General features: G+C 33.3%; 1 protein-coding gene and 1 long non-coding RNA gene across 2 annotated transcripts; both read right to left on the bottom strand.

Annotated features, from left to right (window-relative positions):
- Positions 1 to 1,187: 1,187 nt before the first annotated feature.
- On the bottom strand, positions 1,188 to 7,492 carry LOC132731128 (uncharacterized). Its single transcript, XM_060717254.1, has 4 exons — positions 7,340 to 7,492; positions 3,241 to 3,370; positions 2,353 to 2,495; positions 1,188 to 1,748 (listed from the first exon to the last, which is right to left on the bottom strand). The coding sequence occupies exons 1-4, from the start codon at positions 7,386 to 7,388 to the stop codon at positions 1,654 to 1,656; spliced, it is 417 nt and encodes a 138-aa protein (XP_060573237.1). The 5' UTR covers positions 7,389 to 7,492; the 3' UTR covers positions 1,188 to 1,653.
- A 4,904-nt stretch (positions 7,493 to 12,396) lies between these two features.
- LOC132731126 (uncharacterized) lies at positions 12,397 to 18,554 on the bottom strand. The gene is made up of 3 exons (XR_009625834.1): positions 18,424 to 18,554; positions 14,465 to 14,591; positions 12,397 to 12,415 (listed from the first exon to the last, which is right to left on the bottom strand). It is a non-coding gene; the product is annotated as an uncharacterized LOC132731126 (long non-coding RNA).
- Positions 18,555 to 18,924: the final 370 nt, after the last annotated feature.

Genomic DNA, 18,924 nt, shown 5'->3' with positions numbered 1-18,924 from the left:
TCACTAAATGTGCAGTTTTTTCACTTACAAGTTCATGGAATACCATTTACTGACAAATAATTAGCTCTATATAAAAATCGCTATCATAAAAATCTAAAGCGATGAGCTACACAAACTTCTTTTCCTCGCACTTTTTTTCTTGTTTTTAACATGACGTCATATAAAAGCTTGCGACTTGGGTCTGAGTCTTATGTTTGATATATTTGACATGTTCAACAGTGACAACTAATTTGACACAAAGTCTTGTTTTTATCTGATACATTTAGTGACATTTTCGTCCGTGACAATGGTAAATGGGGTTTAAAAAGTACAAAATCATCCAATTGTCATTAATTACCTATGATAGTCTAGTAGATCTTTTGATACTACAGTATAAATATTTAAAGTTTATCTTTAAAATTAAGGTGCAGATTTTTTTTCATTCAGCCACCCTTAAGTCTCCCTTAACTGGTAGATCTAATAAGTTAAATATCTTAACGATATAAAATAGATTTTAAAATATACTTCTTACTGTGTAATCCCTGCAAACAAAATAGACGTAAATAAAATCTTGTACATTATGTCTGTTTGTTTACCACCGTTTGTTATAAGTATGATATATTACCCGATTTCTATTTTTAGCAGGTCACACTGAATATCTTAACAGTAAACACACACTACATATGTGTCGTGAAAGTTCATTATATCTTGTTATCTATAGGTCTCTCATAGCTAAATTATTTACAAATATTGTGTCGAAAACCGGTAATATATTAATAAATTCACTTTATCTTTTCAATTCTTTCTTTTTTGTTGTTGGTTTTCTTTTGTCCTTTTTTGGTTTTTCATTTTGGCGCGTTATATATGAGCCGTGTCATGACAAAACCAACATAATGGGTTTGCGACCAGCATGGATCCAGACCAGCCTGCGCATCCGGTCTGGATCCATGCTGGTCGCAAACCTATTATGTTGGTTTTGTCATGTCACAGCTCATATCATATTTTTGGTAATTTAGAGTGCTTTTATACGTGCGAGTACTGCCGTGTATACTTTAAGGCATCCTGCGGTAGAGAGCGTTCATGTAGTACGCAGCATGACAAAAAATAGTCACCCCCACCCTCAACAACACTCTAGCTGCAGGTGCTGTTTGATAATGTGAATACGCCCTTTTCTCGTAATAACAATCTCCTGAGCATGCCTAATCAAATTATTGTTTGTAATTTGTTTATTGTTAATATAACGTATGTATAAACTAATGACAAAAACTATTTACAATGAAAACCAACGATTAATTTACATCTTCTGAACTGATCAGTTGTTTTCAATAAAAATAAAATCACAGATACACATTTGCTTTGTTATTCACGAGCACGTGTATGTTCCATGTCATAAATTGTATTTTCGCAAACGTTATTAACACAAATACATTGCATACGCTACGAAATAAAATTACTGTTATGTTCTGTTCTATCATTAACACAAATACATTATGCAAGATAATGATAGCACAAAGTTAACATAATTTATAACAATTATTACGACACAATAAAATTTGGAGGTTCCATCGGTTATCACCAGTTATCACACTAGCAAAATCAGTGCCATAATTGCATAACATAAAGTTTTCAGAATTTTGAGGCAATTTCAGAGCGTGCCGGTGGTTGATTTCTTTGTTACCACTGCTGACCAGGCCCAGGCCTTGCGTTTGTGGTCATTATTGTTACAGGCGAGCCCGCACCCATCTGTCCCGGTACATGATATGCTTGAACTGTAATAATAACATAATCTATTTATAATTACCTGCAAAATTGAAAAATCGTATTATCCAACATTTCTTTTTAAAAAATTAAATTAGAAGAGTGATCAAAATATCGGTGAAAAATGTAATATAGTTTGTTTATTTAACCATCCTGTCCAATATTGATTATTAATATAGTATTCAAATCAGCGCGGTTCTATCTCAAAGCATTAGTTCTTTAAAAAGTTAATAGAAAGCGATTTTAACTACATGAACCACTTTAAGATGTATAATTAATTGTTAAAATACATCGATCTAGAGCAGTTTCCCAAAACCGGGTATGTTCTTTGAATCGGAATACAAACATATATATTTTTTTTCTTTAAGACTATATCTTTCCACAATTTCAAATCAACAGAGGCCGATGCCGGTTGAAATAAGTTTGTCTGACCTAAATATAAACTTTTCCATTTCAGATACTGAACATATGCATGGAGGTTTCAAACGCGCAAAAACATAATGTATATTCTTGTAATTTGCATTAGCCAAACTGCTTTGTAGTTATCTCGCGAGGAGTATATCGCATAATTCTTATTTTAGGGTCATCGCGATTTATTAATGTACAAGTACTTACCTGTAGATACCATTGGCTGGACAACATGTCCTGATTGTCCTCTTGATTTCCGACAGCAACACATTACGACAACAATGACTGTTGCTACACCGGCTACTAGAAATGTTGACCCTAACGAAATACCAACAATCAACCCAACGTTACTGAAACGAACAAAAATCGAGAGAGGTAAATTTACATGTTTACGTATAATTTGGTAAAGTCATTGACCATTGATATGTGATTAAGTGGTAAATGTCGATTTCTTTGAACCATATGTCCCTCACCGCTGTAGATTTAAATATAACGCTAGGGACTTTAGATTCGGTCTATTCTTACGAGGAAATAATAGTACATTGGTGGCAACACTCGCATACCAGCGTGTGTCCGAAATAATGAACAGAAGGGAAATGAGCTTTCTACAACTAGACAACTAGGAACGCTGCAAATTCACCATTTGACCTTCAAAGTATCGAAATTCAACAAATGTGACCTGAGTTTGATTAAACTCTTTAAGTGGACTTGATCAACTCTCTTGATTAATTTGTTAATTCCTCAGATGTAAAACAAAAACCACGTAAACCATTTACAATCTTTGCAGATGCATGTACTATAAATAAAAAAATGATTGGTCGGTAGCTGGAATCCCAAAAAAATATTTTATTCATCATCAATTTGCCTTATCGTGTAGCCAAACAATGTCAAATGATTGCGCATTTATCATGTAGCCAAACAATGTCAAATGACCTAGCACTTAACCAGAGCAGATCTGTCTAGTCTTTTTCCAACGTAGCTTCTCATAATTTTAAGACTTCTTGTAACTAGGAAACATAATGTGTTATGTAAGGAAATCACATTTTTAATCGTACGCAGAATTTAAATTGATATGACGTGGAATTAATTACTAACTTGTTATGAACACAACAATATTGATTGTTATTATCTCCGCAACAACCATGTAGACAGTTCAACACTGTATTCTCATACAAATCATATGTAGCAGAATATTTAGCATTAGTACAAATCTCCGCAAATGCACCTGCAAATCAGAGATGAAATAATAATGACAAATAAAGAATTGCTTTGAGTAGTTGTGTTCATTAAAAGCAACAAAATTTGTGACAACCTTGATATATTCAGAAACCGATGAAAGAAGGAAAGTCGTATATCTGTTGACATAATGATTAAATGAACCAATTGTTAGTTTAGTTTATGCAAATTTATTTCAGTTTGATTGTTTTGGAAGCTATAAAAGCTTTTAAAACACACTCGAACCAACTGGAAGTTACCAGTGAATTTAAAGTTGTTAACATAACACAAGACACTTAAATGCAAAAGGAAGGTCTGTCGGTCGAACGGGCAGCTAGCGTGTTCTAATACCCTCAGAGTTTGACAGTATGATACAACTCTTTCATCTAAATTGGGATATTATTCTTTCAAATTCATGGTACAGTCTTGCCAATTTATTTTCTTTTCTTTCAGTAGCAAAAAGCCTTTGTCGGTGTTTAGCGGCTTTTCCATTGTTAAATTTCAAAACGGGCATTTTCAATAAGTAAGCTACGCCATAATCCGTTGTTAAATATATATCTTAACTGCTCACCAGGCCGCTAATAATATTTTTCCTCTAGATACCTTTAGTACTAAACCATGCACCCTTAAAAATAAGACACTTCCATTATCCACTGTTTAATAGAGAAAAACAGAAACTCTCAAGAAAGCTCAACACGGCAAAATTGAAAAATGTTGTAGGTTCGGTTTGATCGAATCTGTTTATGGACGGTACTGGAAAGTGCAAGTTACCGTCCACCCCCCCCCCCCAGCACTGGTTTAAGCAGAATTCAACATTGAAACATTACAATGGTAAAATTTTGAATTTAGAAACATCCGCATATGTGTTCATACGGCGTTTATTATGGAACCTTCAATGTGAAACAGTTATGTCATTCCATGAAAAGCGGCGTATGGTCCCCATGTAAATGAATGCGTGTGCCCTAAACGAGAAAACAGTAGGCGGAACTAAATAAAATGGAATTTTGAAAGGGGATCTGGGGTTATGAAGCCTGCATATCACAGACAAGACGTCAAAAGACACACTTAAAAAGCAGGCAACATATCCTTAGGGTGATTATACAGTATTCAAATAGGAATACCGGAACCACCCAAATTGAAAAAGTCCAAATACAAGAAACTAAAAATACCAAGTAAAATGTATACTCAACAATCAATTTTAAATAAATAAATTTTAAGTTTGCGAAACATATATCAAATTGAAAATCTTCGTTATTATCGTAAGCACAAACATCATTTCTAGTACATGTATCAAGTATCTTAACAGATATATATTTTGTTATTTTATTGCGCCCAACCAACGTAACCCCAACAAGTTCAGCGGTCAAGAACTCAGGAGGACCGCAAACAAAAACAGGACAGGACACAAGGCAGAGCACGGACAGGATAGTCCCTTCAACAACACATAAAAGGATATAATGGTTACCGACAAGGAAATAAAATACAATTGATTAACAGGCCAACAAAACAAAAGGGCAAAAGGAAGGGGACCTTTCTTATTTATGCAATTAATGTTGTTATATTTTCATCCTCAAAAGAGTTGCACCGCCTTTCCTTGTTTAGGGAAGATGCACAAATTAAAAAAAAAACTAGGGGCAAAACGGAAGCTACTTACAAGAAGGAACCTATAAGTGTCAACATAATAGAATTGAACAAGGTTGAACACTAAGCTTGCGGTATGTCATAAAGTAAAAGAGTTATAAAATTTTTTAATAAAACGTTTTATACTTTTAGTAAAGAAAACATAAAAATTACAATGACTCAAGATTTTCAATTTGAAATTACCTCCCCATAAAAATCAGGTTGCCTAATCCCTTGTCGCAGAAATGTTTTTAAATTTCTTTTGAATGTTAAGATTGTCAAATATGTATGTAATGTATGTATGTATTATAATAGCGGAATCCCTGTTTGAGAAGCTTGCAAGTAAATGAAAATATTTCGTTCGTTTAAATCCTTTACGTTGCTACAAGCTCTAGCAAATCTTATTAACTGAGATACATATACCCGTAATATGTTGCATAGGGTACGTCTCCATCTAAATGTGGATAATTTACTATACAAAAATCAAAGTCATCTCTTTTGTGTGAATAGAATTGTTGTTGATAGTTAAATGAAGATCCAAAAATGTTATACTACAATTTCAAGAATTCATTTAATTAAATTGTAGCTTATTGGGATAAATATTAGACACCATTTGATCAAAATAAGGATTATCTTAATTAAATATATCATCAAGGTATCTGGAAGTGTTATTTAATGCTAATATGACATGTTGTTGTGAATTTTTAGAGAGACTCAACATAAAGTCTCTTTCATAGCAATATAAAACAAATCGGCGACCAGGGATGCACAATTTGTATCCATAGGAATTCCTATGATTTGTTTAAAAAGGGTATTACCAAACCTGACATAAATGTTGTCTAAAAGGAAAGACAGTGCTCTACAAACTTCGTCATATTTACAATACAGTTTGTAATTAACACTTGATCGTGGCTGAATTGCATCGTTACAACAATATGGCCATTTTTATAACTTTCCTTTCCATTTGAACGCAACTTTCCAGTTTTTATCAATATAATCATCGCAACTTATAAACATAAACTGCTTTCGCGAATGGACGGACCGGTCATATTGACATTCTGTAAGACAATTAGTTTGTGTATTAATATAGTTCTTATAATGAGACCTACATTCAAGAATTGTGTGTTGTCTAAAAATTGAGGTTTTACAGGTAGGTTCCAATAAAAGAGAGATTTAACACGCGTCTATTTGGTTTGCCTAACCAGGGCGATAATACATGTACCAGATAAAAGTACGTACGATAACTTAAAGGGGTGGTTCAATTATAATACATGTATAATTGTTCACTATCTTTCAAAACGATTTAAGGGAAAATATGTAAAGGCATTGCCTGCATATCATAGATGGTCAAAATGGTCAAGTATTTAGATCTTAGGGCAGTTACATAACACCAGTATTTAAAAAGAGCCCAGGCATACCTTTCGATTGTTTCTCGGTTTTGATTTCATATCATTGATTGCACATTTTCCTGTTACTAGCTTTAGAAAGTTACTTCAGAAACAGACGCAATTTTGTCAAAGAAATAAATACACATATTCGCCTGTCAGTTTTTCAGCATCCGCGGTAGCAAGATACATGTACCTAGCTAGTATTTCTCAATTAATTAACAAGGACATACATGAAGCGTAGAATGCTTCCATAACCGGCGCATGTGTCAATGATTTCAGAACAGTTTAGTCAATAAAGGTGTCAAACATCTAAAAGAAATTATCTGTCACCTTGAACAAAGTTATGTCTGACTCCACTAAAGTAAAAGGACAACTCAACGTATCTATCTATTAATTATGAAAGACATAAAGTCAGTATATGGGCAAAATTGTTAAAATATTTTTTAATCAGTCTCATAACATTGACCTTGACCCAAGTGACCACTTTTCCACAATCGAAAGTTATAGAAACAACCATTGACAAGATATAGACCAACCTGGTAAGAAATATAACAGTAGAGAAACCAGAATCCATAAAGAACGTCCAAAACGACAAAATTGAAAATGTTGCAGGCTTAGAATGATTAAGTCAGTGTTAATTGCAAGCTACCGTACACGTCCTCTAGCACCGGGTTAATCGAATTCAACATTTAAAAATAAAAAATGGTGAAATTTTGAATTTTATAAACAGCCACAGATGAGTTCATACGGCGGTTCATAGGGATGGGCTACATGTATATAATTGAAAATCGTCCTTTATTGTTATCATTTAAGTAAATTCAAGCTGCTAAGAGTCGAGATTAGAGCCACTTTCTTTTTCACAACAGTAAATTTTATTTCTAAAATTAAATCTAATATATAAGTGGTATAACCACCCAGCATCTATATCATATCACGAAACTGTATTGTTATAAAATGTTTAAAATAATCACCTGTTAATCCTACAATCAAAATTAATGTAGACAAAAACTTATCCGCCATTTTCACTGTATGACACTATGTGATAGGCATGTGACTTATGCACATTAAATTCTAAAGATAGCGAGCACGATATCATGCATCCCCCGTTAGATAGAAATCACTACTTGACTGATACAGATACAAACCCAAATACATGTATATTGAAAGTGTCACGAAAAGAAAAATATAATGAAATAAAACAAAACAAAAGCAGTTTATTACAGTAAAAATATCCTTTTCAGATATAATAATATATAAATGGCATTAAAAGGTCACTTTAAAATGGAATTGTGAACTTATTCATTTTGTCATTATTTTATTAATGTGTGTAACTAAAATTTACAATAATTACAGGCTTTAATCGTAATTGTGCAATATTAAGCTTAAATGTTAGACCAAAAATTAACTTATTACACGTAACTATTTTGGCAATTTTTATAGTATGAGTGAGAGAATAATACATGCACCTTACAAGAACATTACATTGAATCAGAGTCATTTTTAGGATTCTAAAGTCATTTTTAGGATTCTAAGCATTGATGTGTTCCGTTACATACATTAACATGTACATAGTTATCTATGTTATACATATATTCAGTTTTTCTTGGTAAAAATACAATAATTTTCGATTGAAAAGATGTAATTGTGAACTAATCCATTTGGTCATTATTTTATTAATGTTTGTATCTAAAATTTACAATTATAATATTTATAGTACGAGTGAGACAATAATACATGTACCTTACAAGAACATTTCTTAGAATCAGTCATCTTTAGGATTCTAAATATTAAAAGCATTGATGTACTCCGTTACTTAGATTAATTTTACAGGTATATAGTTATCTATTTTATGCCGCCTAGTCATATTTGAGAGAGAGAAAGAGAGAGAGAGAGAGCTTTTGTCGAGAGAGGGAGATTTTGGCCGCCTTGTCATATCTGAGTGAGAGAGCTATTGTTGGGATGGGGGATGTGCTTTAGCCGCCTAGTCATATTTATGCAAGAGATCTTTTGTCGGGTTGCGGGCTTTTAGCTGCGTAGTCATATTTGAGCGAGAGAGCTATAGTTGTGATAAAGGGTGTCTTAAGCCGCCTTATCGTTTTTTGAGCAAGAGTGCTTTCATCGGGGATGGGGGCAGGGGGTGTGTGGGGGCTGTTTGCCGCCTAGTCATATTTGAGCAAGAGAGCTATTGTTGGGTTGCGGGCTTTAAGCCATCTAGTCATATTTGAGGGAGAGATCTTTTGTTGCATTGCGGGCTTTTAGTCGCCTAGTCATATTTGAGCGACAGAGCTATTGTCGGGGTGGGGCTTTAGTCGTTTAGTATTTGAGCAAGAGAGCTTTTGTAGGGTTGTGGAGTCGCATTGTCATATTTGAGCGTGCGTGAGAGCTTTTGTCGGATTGTGGGCTTATAACCGCCAAGTCATATATAAGGATTTTAAAAGAAAATAAGACCAAGTATGACACATAATATGAAAATTGTCAAGATTGAAGAAGAAATGAAAGCGTTGGAGTGGTAACAATGTGAAATATAACAGATATTGTAATTCAAGGGCAGATAATTCTGGACATATTGCTTAGGGTATGCGGATGCTAGAGTGGTAACAAGCTAAATTTGGACGGACAGATAGACAGGCGCATATTCAGGTGAGCTAAAATTAACACACAATTACACCTGATAATAACTGGTCAAAATTAACGAAAATCATATAAACTTAAACATATGGTTGTTATGCGGAAGGGCCATGTATTTTTGCCGCAAAATGTACGTCCGAAAAATGTGGACGATATGCGCCGCAAAACGTCCATATACGTACGTTTTGCGGAACGGACGTTGTGCGGTGTTACAGAGCCATGTTGATTGTAAAAAAACCAAGAAATTCTTTAAATTCTCCCTTTGCAAATTTTCGATTTCAATTATCGAGCAAGCTTGCAAGTGAACTCTCATTCGATATTCGGCTTAAGCTAGCTCTGAATAGGATCTTAGTGCTAGCTCGAAATTCAAATTCAGCTCGAAATTTGGCTTAAGCTTACTTTAAATCTCGATTTTCGAGCTGGCTTGAAATTCAACTACAGCATGAAATTCGACATTGTGCACACATTTTTATTTCGATCTTCTGGCTAGCTCAAAATTTCACCCCATTTTGAAGTTTGGCGTACGCTAACTTTGAATCTCTATCTGGTTCGAAAATCAATTCTAGTACGACTTTCGGCCAATGCAAACAAACTTTGAGCTAGCTAGAAATTCAACACGAAGCTCGAAATTCGGCTTAAGCTATCTTTAAATTTTGGTCATCGAGCTGCTCGAAATTCAACCCCAGCACGAAATTCGTCCTATGCAAATTTTAAATTCTAATCTTCGAACTAGCTCGAAATTCAATCTACCTGAAAATTCGACTTAAGCTAACTTTGAATTTCTATCTTCGAACTAGCTCGAAATTCAGCCCCAGCAAGAACCTCGACCTATTCAAATTTTGAATTTCGATCTTCGAACAAGCTCGAAATTCACTCTACCTGAAAATTTGGCTAAAGCTAACCTTGAATTTTTATCTTCGAGCTAGCTCGTATTTCAACTTTATCTCGAATTTCAGCCATTGCAAATTTTTAATTTTAATCCTCGATCTAGCTGTAAATTCAACGTTAGCTCGAAATTTGGTTTATTATTAGCTAACTTTGAACTTGTTTTTCCAACTAGCTCGAAATTGAAACCAATCTCGAAATTCGGCCTTTGCAAATTTTGAATTTCGATCTTCGTGCTAGCTCGAAATTCAGCTTATTTAAAATTTGGTTTACTTTGAATTTTGATCACAATTATATCTTGCAGGATTAAAAAAGAAAAATAGAACATAACTAGTATATCAGAAATTTAGGACATTCACAGAAGAAAATCAGTGATAATCGGTTATCACATCAGTGCACGTAGGCAGCTTCACCGTGTTTCGTTGGTTATCCTGATTGTTGCCACGTATGAGCAATCCAGGGCCTTGCATTTCTGGTCATTATTGTTACAAGTGAAAATGCATCCTGCTGACTGAAAAATTACATGAAACACTCCACTGAGATCTAAAGGCCTAATACACACAATTTGAAAATCCTACAAATATTAAGTGAAGCACTGAAAATGGAAAAAATCTGTAAAAGATAGGATAGAAATATACGCAAAATCAAATTATGAGTTGATTATTTTTTGGTTCATTTTTCGTCGGATTTGCGTAAAAAGTGTTTCATTTTTTTGGGTCGTTTTTCACAATGAAACGATTAGTTGAAACCCAGGTAAGTGGGTTTAAGACAAAGTTTTTTGGGCCCGAATTCATGTTTGTACACAAAACTCAGGAAAACTTTTCAAACCCTCATTGAAAAAAACAAAAAAACAAAAAAGAACCTTTTAAATTTTTTTTAAAAATGAAATTATTTTTGACATTAAAAAAAACCACGAAAATAAAAACGGAAATTTTCCGGGAGGGGGTGCCCCCAAGGTCCCAATTTGATGTTTTTATATACAAAAATAAAATATTCTAGAACAAAAAAGATTACTTTTTCAGATAAATAGTCTTCAAACACTTTGAAAATTTTTATTTGTTTTTGCATGGGGGACTTTTGGGGTACCAATGCATATAATGTATAAAAAAATCTGTGTTTTAAAGGTACGGTCGTAAATGTGTAGACATCTCCAAGGTGGGGGGGCTTTCAAAGACGTAAAGGCAGGTGTCTCTGTATTTCATTTCTAACATTTATACTTGAACGTGTCTGGTTTTAATTCATAAAGAAAAACGCGTTGAGCCTATATACATATACGCTTTACCACATAATTAGCATAATTTATAATTATGGCGCAGAAAAATTTGAAGTTTGTTTTAGGTATATATCACCGGTTATCTCATAAGCACAATCAGTGCCCTAATTGCATAACATAAAATTTTCAAAATTTTGAGGCACTTTCAGAGCGTGCTGGTGGTTGATTTCGCTGTTGCCACTGCTGCTGACCAGGTCCAGGCCTTGCGTTTGTGGTCATAATTGTTACAGGCGAGCCCGCACCCATCCGCTCAGGTACATTATATGCTTGAACTGAAATAATAAATAACATATACATATTTATAATCACCTGCATAATTTTAACAATCATTGCAAATCATATAACTCTATCTAAAGTTTCTTTATGATGAAAAAAGGAGAGGTGAAGAAATATATATATCATAGAATAATATTTTGCCATTCCTGCCGACATTGATCGTGCATATGGTATTCAACTCAGCGAGAGTCTATCATAAAACCTTGGCTCTTTGGAAGCATATAGAAAGCAATTTTTAAGTAATATAAATGACGTTAAATGTATAATTTATTTGAAAATTATTGATTTAAAAATAGAGTTATGTAAAGACAGTTTATTTAATTGGTCTGTAATTGTTAGAATCCAGCCCCATCTTCGAATATTTGAACTTGATTGTAAGACAAACTATAAATTTCCACTTCAAAAAAACTGATAATGGATTGTATATTTTTATTTAACCGTTACATTATTGATTGGTTCGCATGCCTGTTAAAAATAATATTTTTCTCAGCTGAATGACATCTACACGTATTCATTGCATCTATAATAAAAAATAAGACGGAAATTTCAGTAAAAGCGCAATTACGTTTGTTTTGTTTTTTTTTACGGCTTTTTTCAAACCCAGTATTTAAGTACATATAGGCGGGTGTTTTTTAACATCGTTTGAGATTACACCAGTATAGACTACCTTCCTCCCCCGTAAAAACCAAAACATCTCCCGGGGAGCGCAAATACAAATTTTATTAAATAAAGAAATTTTTTTTTTGGCCCAAAATTTTTTTTATAAACCCCCCTGTTTCCGTGATGTTATTTCCCCCGTGATTTTTTTTTGAGTCATTTATGGGGTAAATATTTACCCGTGGCTACCATGGGCCCGGACTATTGTCCGGGGTTGGGGCTCTAGGCTTCCGGCAACAACACAAATTTCGACAACAAAAGGAAATTTTAAAAGTCCTATAAAGAAAATCCGACCCAACACAATGCCCAAAGGGTCATTCCAACATTCCTGAAAAAAACGTAAAACCCAAAAATGGTAAATTTTAAAAATATTTTAATGTTTTCTAAAAGGGTTAAAACATAAATACGTGGTTTAAAAAGTAAATGCCCATGTCCTCGGACCACACGTCCCTCAACTCTGTAGGTTCGAATATCGCCAAGGACCTCAGATTATTTCTGTTTGTGCGAGAGGAAATACGGAGGCCGCGTATCAGCTCGTGTCTTAAATATAGCACAGAGGTGCAAATGAGGTTCCCGCCACTTAGAAACCTGGCAAATTCGCAATTTGACCTTTAAGTTAACAGTCTTCCTTACAGGTTAATCTTAATCATTAAACTCCGATATATATATTCAATCATACCTTTCCTTACATTCTTCCTTTCTTTTAGCATTTCACCTTAATTTTACTTTAGATTTTCTATAGTGATAATTCAACAATCTATTATTCTCTTATTCTTTGTTGTACATTCAAAGAGCTTACATTCTAACCGCAACATTTTTGTATCTTTATCTTGAAAATTACTTTTACTGGAGAGGAATTGATATAAGTATTGTTTTACGTGTTTTCAAATCCAGTCTGAATTACATTGTTGTGCAATGTTTGTAAATGTCATTTATGTACAATTTATTGAATAAATAAAGTTTAAACTAAGTTAACAGTCTTGATGTGACATCAGTTCAACCAAACGAGGACCTTTAGTTATACGATTAACTTTTAAGTGATGTAAAATTTATTCATCGGACGTGGTTTTACTCTATCACGAGAGAATAAATCACAAAAAGCAGTAACATTTCTGTCGCAAATTGTATGGCATATAACTGAAATGGCTGGTCGGTAGTTGGTACAGTACATTTTTGTTTCAGTCATTCTGAATTTTTGTTAAGATAACAATGTCAAAATAGCTGGGCACTTAACTAGATCAGTTGTAATCCTCTTCTGACGTGCACCACTTAAATAACGTTTGACAAACATATTTTTACTAAAGTGACATGATGATCATTTTGTCATTTTGTAGTTGAGCTGAAATGACTATATATTAAAAAAAATGTTGTAATATTGATTGACCAACGGTTGGTATTGGAAAACGTTTATAGGATAAATTTTAAATATCAAACTGCCTAAATTATAAAAAAGACTGCCCCAGTATTTTATATAAATTGAGCGTAACGAAGAGTAATTTAGAGAAATTTCCTTGGGCCAACTGAATTATTCATCATTCCTGCAAAGTAAATAATAACATTGAAGGAAAAATGGCAAAATGTAAAGTTAACTTATTTTTACTTTCACCTGATCACTCAATATATACCCTTGGATGGGGATTATGTCATTTTAAGAAATGTCTGCATTATCTTAGCAAAGCTATCTTAAAGAAAGGAATAGCAATTATTATGAATTCGCGCCCAAATGTATGCACAAAGAAACATTTACATAGATATACAAATGTATACAATATTGGAATCAACTGCTATGCAATCCTAACAAAATACTTAAAATACTATAAAACTTTTAAATCACACGAATGAAATATGACACAATGTATGGATTTAATTTATAAACTGTTAAACGTATTTATAAAGCTATATCTCTAAGTACTGTCCGTAATTCACAAAATATTTGTTTGAATTTTGGAAAAAAAGAATAATTCCAAAATGCATTAATGAAAGGAATTTTTTAGTATATTTCCTTTCGAGAGAATGGCACATACACACAATCCTTGCTAAACAGTTAATATCTACATAAATTTCAGCTTAATAGTTCGTTCCGGAACATAGTATTATGTTCACACATAATTTTTATGTGTGTTTAATAACAGGAATATTCTATGTTGCAACGAATTCGAGAATCGATCATGGGATTATGTAAACATCATAATTCTACCGGTTTTTTTAATCTTTTTAAATTATCTCATTATACCCTTTAATAAATCCGAATTTAAGAAAGAAAACAAAAAGAAAAAAAAAGAGAGAGAAAAAAAGAAAGAAAGAGAGAGAGAATACAACAAACACATGACACTGGCATTATTTGCGTTTGATAATGAAAGAAAAATTAATGACTTACACTGTGTACTCGGTACAACAATATCGATTGTCATAATTTCCACAACAACCATTTTCACAATATATCTGGCTATACCATCCATACGAAGTGTCAGACGATGAACTACAATGTGTCCCCGCAAATACGCCTGGAAACCAGAGCAAAAATAATGATAACATGTATTTAGTTATGAATTTATCACTAAATGAATGAATCGGTTGTTATTTCGACATTATGAATATCAGTCTGCCGGAAAGACAGCCAGCGCATTCGACTAATCTCGTTGCTTGAAAGAGTAATACACCGATTTTAAGTGCTTTTGAATTTGTTTCTTGGTACGGTATTGCCTCATTATTTTTTTTTTTTTTTCAGAACATATGCGTGAAATTGAGCATATTTTTATCTCTGCCGGTAAAACTGTAATCTGATTGAGGCAAAATAATAACACATATAGTAAGTATAATACCTTCAAGTATTTGACATTCTGAAAGAGGGTTTTGTTTTCATCAGAAGAGAGATGTTCGTTGCCGTAAAGAAGATTATTTACTGTGGCCGGACAATTTAAATTAGTGAGAAATCTTTCGCGTATATTTCTGTATTTGGTACATTGCAATAAGAAGTGAGATACAGTTTCTCTCATTCCGCATGTGCATGTTGGACTTTCCACAATGAGTAAACAGATCCTATTCTGAATAATCCCAATTTAAACTTGTGTGAAGGATTTATCTTTAGTGTGCCCTTTTTATAGTAACGGTGGGCTTTTATTTGGGGGTTTTTTTGCTTTAAAAGTTTAAATTGGCTAGAAAGGTTTCAAGGAGAAATTCCCCCGGGAATAGTGAAAGGTAGAAATGATTTTTAGTATAAAAAATGTTCTTTTGACTGGAGTTAACGTCAAATGTTTTAAGGTTTTTGTACTTTTTTGGTGGGGTTGAAGATTTTTAAAATAAAAAGGTGTTTTGGTTTTTTTATCATGATTAATTTGTGTTTTTCTTTATTTTCTAATGATTCCCACTTAAGTTCCTGATGAGTTTGTTAATATTACACCAGTTTGGTAGCGCCTGCGACAATTCTAGCTGCTTCATTTTGAACGGATTAATTTCCTTATTTAGTTCGTCAGTTAAGTTATCCCAGACTACATCAGCCCCCCCCCCCCCATATTCAAGAAGTGGGCGGACGAATGAATAATACATGCGTTCTAAACTTATTCGTGATAAAAGAAATTTAAAACTTCTGAGTAGTCCGATTCTTTTCCATGCCTTATCAAGTAAATAGATGAGTATGGGTTTTCCAACGGGCTCATGAGATAAAGTAACACCAAGATGTGATGTGACCTGAGATATTGGAATAGAGCTATAACTAAGTGTAGGATGAAACCGGTTTAGATAATTTCCTTGAAAAAGTAATTGTTTTTCTTTTTTTCTGGATAAAAGAAACAAGCCAAGTATTGCCCAAGAATGTATCCGATCTAAGTCTGAGTTAAGACTGGTTGCTGCAGTAAGTGGGTTATCTACGACTATATACAAACGCGTGTCTTCCGCAAAAAGTTTAATTTTAGAAGATATGTCATTTACGATATCATTGATGTAAACAAGAAACAAAAGGGGACCAATAATTGAACCTTGAGGGACACCTGCGGAGATAGAAACCCATGCTGAGGATACATTTCTGTACTGGACTCTTTGTAGCCTGCAAGACAAATAGGAGGAGAACCATTGAAGAAGCGATCCGTTTTAACCCAATGAAGATAGTTTGTAGAGAAGACCTTGATGCCATACTCGATCAAAGGCCTTGGAGATGTCACAAAATACAGCCCTAACCTCTTTACCCTGATCGAGAGTTTGACAAATATCATTGTATAGATAAACTAATTGATTAACTGTTGAGTCACCTCTTATAAAACCTGATTGTTGAGGAGTAAGCAAATTATTAGTGACAAGATGATTAAATACAGATACTTATGAACACATCTTTCCATCAATTTTCCAATACAGCTTAACAATGAGATAGGGACGTGTTGGATCAGATTTTTAAAAAATAAGAGTTACATTAGCAAGTTTCCAGGGTGTAGGAAAGGAAGAAGAACGAATAAGCTTGTTAAAAAAGGTTGCGAGTGGACTGGCTAAAACAGGCGCGGCTTCTCGTAGTAATTTAGGGCTTACAAGGTCTGGGCCACATGCTTTTGAGAGATCTATTAAGGATAATGAGTCAAGCACATCCTGCTGCGTTATGTTAATGTTTGATAGGCTAGGAATGTTTGTTTCAGTAAGGGGTTGAAGTGCTGAATCCTTATCATCTACCTTTGATTGCGAACTAAAGAAATCGTTTTGAATTTCTACCTTCTCTTGATCGGATGATGCAATGATATTGTTGTAATTTAGTGAAGGTATTGAATTTGAGGATTGCTTCTTTGTTAATGTTTTTACTACATTTGTACAATTCTTTGGGGTTTACATTATTTGAGTTGATTTTTTCAATTAGTTTATTTTGATACATTAATTTAGATTTTCGTATTAGTGTAGTGACATCGTTTCTAATTTTTCTAAATTTTGACCAATAAAAATCGGTATTGTTTTGTTTGGCTTTTGTGTGAAGTTGGGCTCATTTTCTGATTATTTTACGGATATCGTTATTCATCCAAGGGATGTCACCAGGTCTTATAGTTACTTCTTTGTTAGGAATAGTTTCGGATGCTACTTGGATAATTGTTTTAGATACAATGTCCGCTGACTCATCTACGTTGTCATTAGATAAAAGAGAATGCAAGTCTGATGACCTTAGTTTATCTCTGAAAGTGTCGTATCATATACATATTATCTTCGGACTAAATGGAGTATATTGTCAAAAATAAATGTAAAATTCATAAAAACACCATACTTGTGGTTTTGCAGCGGCACGGGCTACCTCTCTTCATTTGAATTTTTATATCACAGGCACCCTTTCATTTTTGAACTCATAGGTACTCTCAAAGCACGACATATGCTTTTATTTGCGTTTTACCTAAAAACCACCAATTTTACATTTATTTTGGCGGAAAAATACGCTTGGTAGTGGCCTGTTGTTCGCCTAATCAGGATGATAATGGTTAAAATGACAAACAGGTAAAGGATGTAACTAATGATAACTATGGGGATGGTTAAGTTATTCTACATGTATATATCTAATATAACTAATTCTTTATCTTTCAAAAGTGTTTACATTAGGAAGCAAAGTGGCATAAAAGTGGTTAATATTTTTCACAATCATTCATTGGGTCAAGTTTAATCTTACGATGATATCACAGTTTCGATTGAATGCTCATGTGGCTTATACGGACCTTCGTTAGCTATTTCAGAAATATAAGGCGTCTAGTTAAAGATATACATACAAGTATGGGCTTTTGTATGGGCAATCTGACTTTAAACAACTTGCCTCTCACTGCTGTGGCTTTGAAACCCCGCTAGGGATTATTCATAAGATGAAGCTATCCATCTAGCTAACAGAATGTCGGTGGGTTTACACAGGTGCCCGTCCGAGCAAATAATGCATTGACGGGCACCGGAGGTCTTTCAAGTCAAGCTTTAAAGTCGCCGTATGAGCTTTATCAAGTTGGTGCAGTGTTCCCTCCCCCTCAAATAATAAATAAACAAATAAATAGATAAATAAATAATGAATAAAGAAAAAATGATTAAATAAATATATAAATAAATAAATCACAATGATAATAATAATAATAATAATAATAATAATAATAATAATAACAATAAATAAATCAATAATGAATAAATAAATGATTTATAATAATAATAAAATAAATTAATGAATAGTATTAACGTCTTTCATTGAAATTGTAAATATCACTGATAGAATTTGAAGTTCCTATGAGACGAGTTTAGAGCTATATGTTTTACAACGATCCTATATATTTATTTCAGTTTTTTTTTCTTCATGTGTAACTCCATTCTCACGAAAGTGTATTGTTATAAAATGTATAAAATAATCACCTGTTAATCCCGCAAACAGAATTACTGTAATCAGAAAACTACCCGCCATCTTTACTGTGTGACAGAGGTTCACTTTTTGACGAATATAAAGTCCGACAGATAACAAGTAAATTCGTTGAACTGATATTTTCCTTCCCCGTAAGATAAAAAAAACACTTGACCGAACACCTTTAGTTATCTGAGATGCATAATAACATGATAATAGTGAACTTGTTTTGATAATTCTTCTTTTAATGATACAAATCACATAAAATTCAAAAGTGTCAAGTAAAAAAAGATGAGGGAACAAGTAAGAGAACTTTAAAGAAAATAATATTATTTTGAGATGCATGTTCAAATGTATAATTTAATGGCAAACAAATATCATTAGGAAATTGCTTTATGTCACTTTGCAATTGGTCATTTACAAAGTGAACACAATTACAATTACAGGAAAGTTAAGTTGTACAATTTTATGCACAAATATACTGAACGTAGTTAGACCAAAAATAAACTTATTAT

This window comes from Ruditapes philippinarum, unplaced genomic scaffold, assembly GCF_026571515.1.
Source record: "Ruditapes philippinarum isolate M1 unplaced genomic scaffold, ASM2657151v2 ctg5842_1_1_1_1, whole genome shotgun sequence".
NCBI lineage: Eukaryota > Metazoa > Mollusca > Bivalvia > Venerida > Veneridae > Ruditapes > Ruditapes philippinarum.
This window is presented reverse-complemented; position numbering and strand designations above follow the sequence as displayed.

Coding starts and splice junctions, on each gene's coding strand:
- LOC132731128 (XM_060717254.1), bottom strand. CDS start 7,388: ATGGCGGATAAGTTTTTGTCTACATTAATTTTGATTGTAGGATTAACA. Junction 3,371..7,339: donor TTTGATTGTAGGATTAACAG/GTGATTATTTTA, acceptor TCTGATTTGCAG/GTGCATTTGCGGAGATTTGT. Junction 2,496..3,240: donor TATTGTTGTGTTCATAACAA/GTTAGTAATTAA, acceptor TGTTCGTTTCAG/TAACGTTGGGTTGATTGTTG.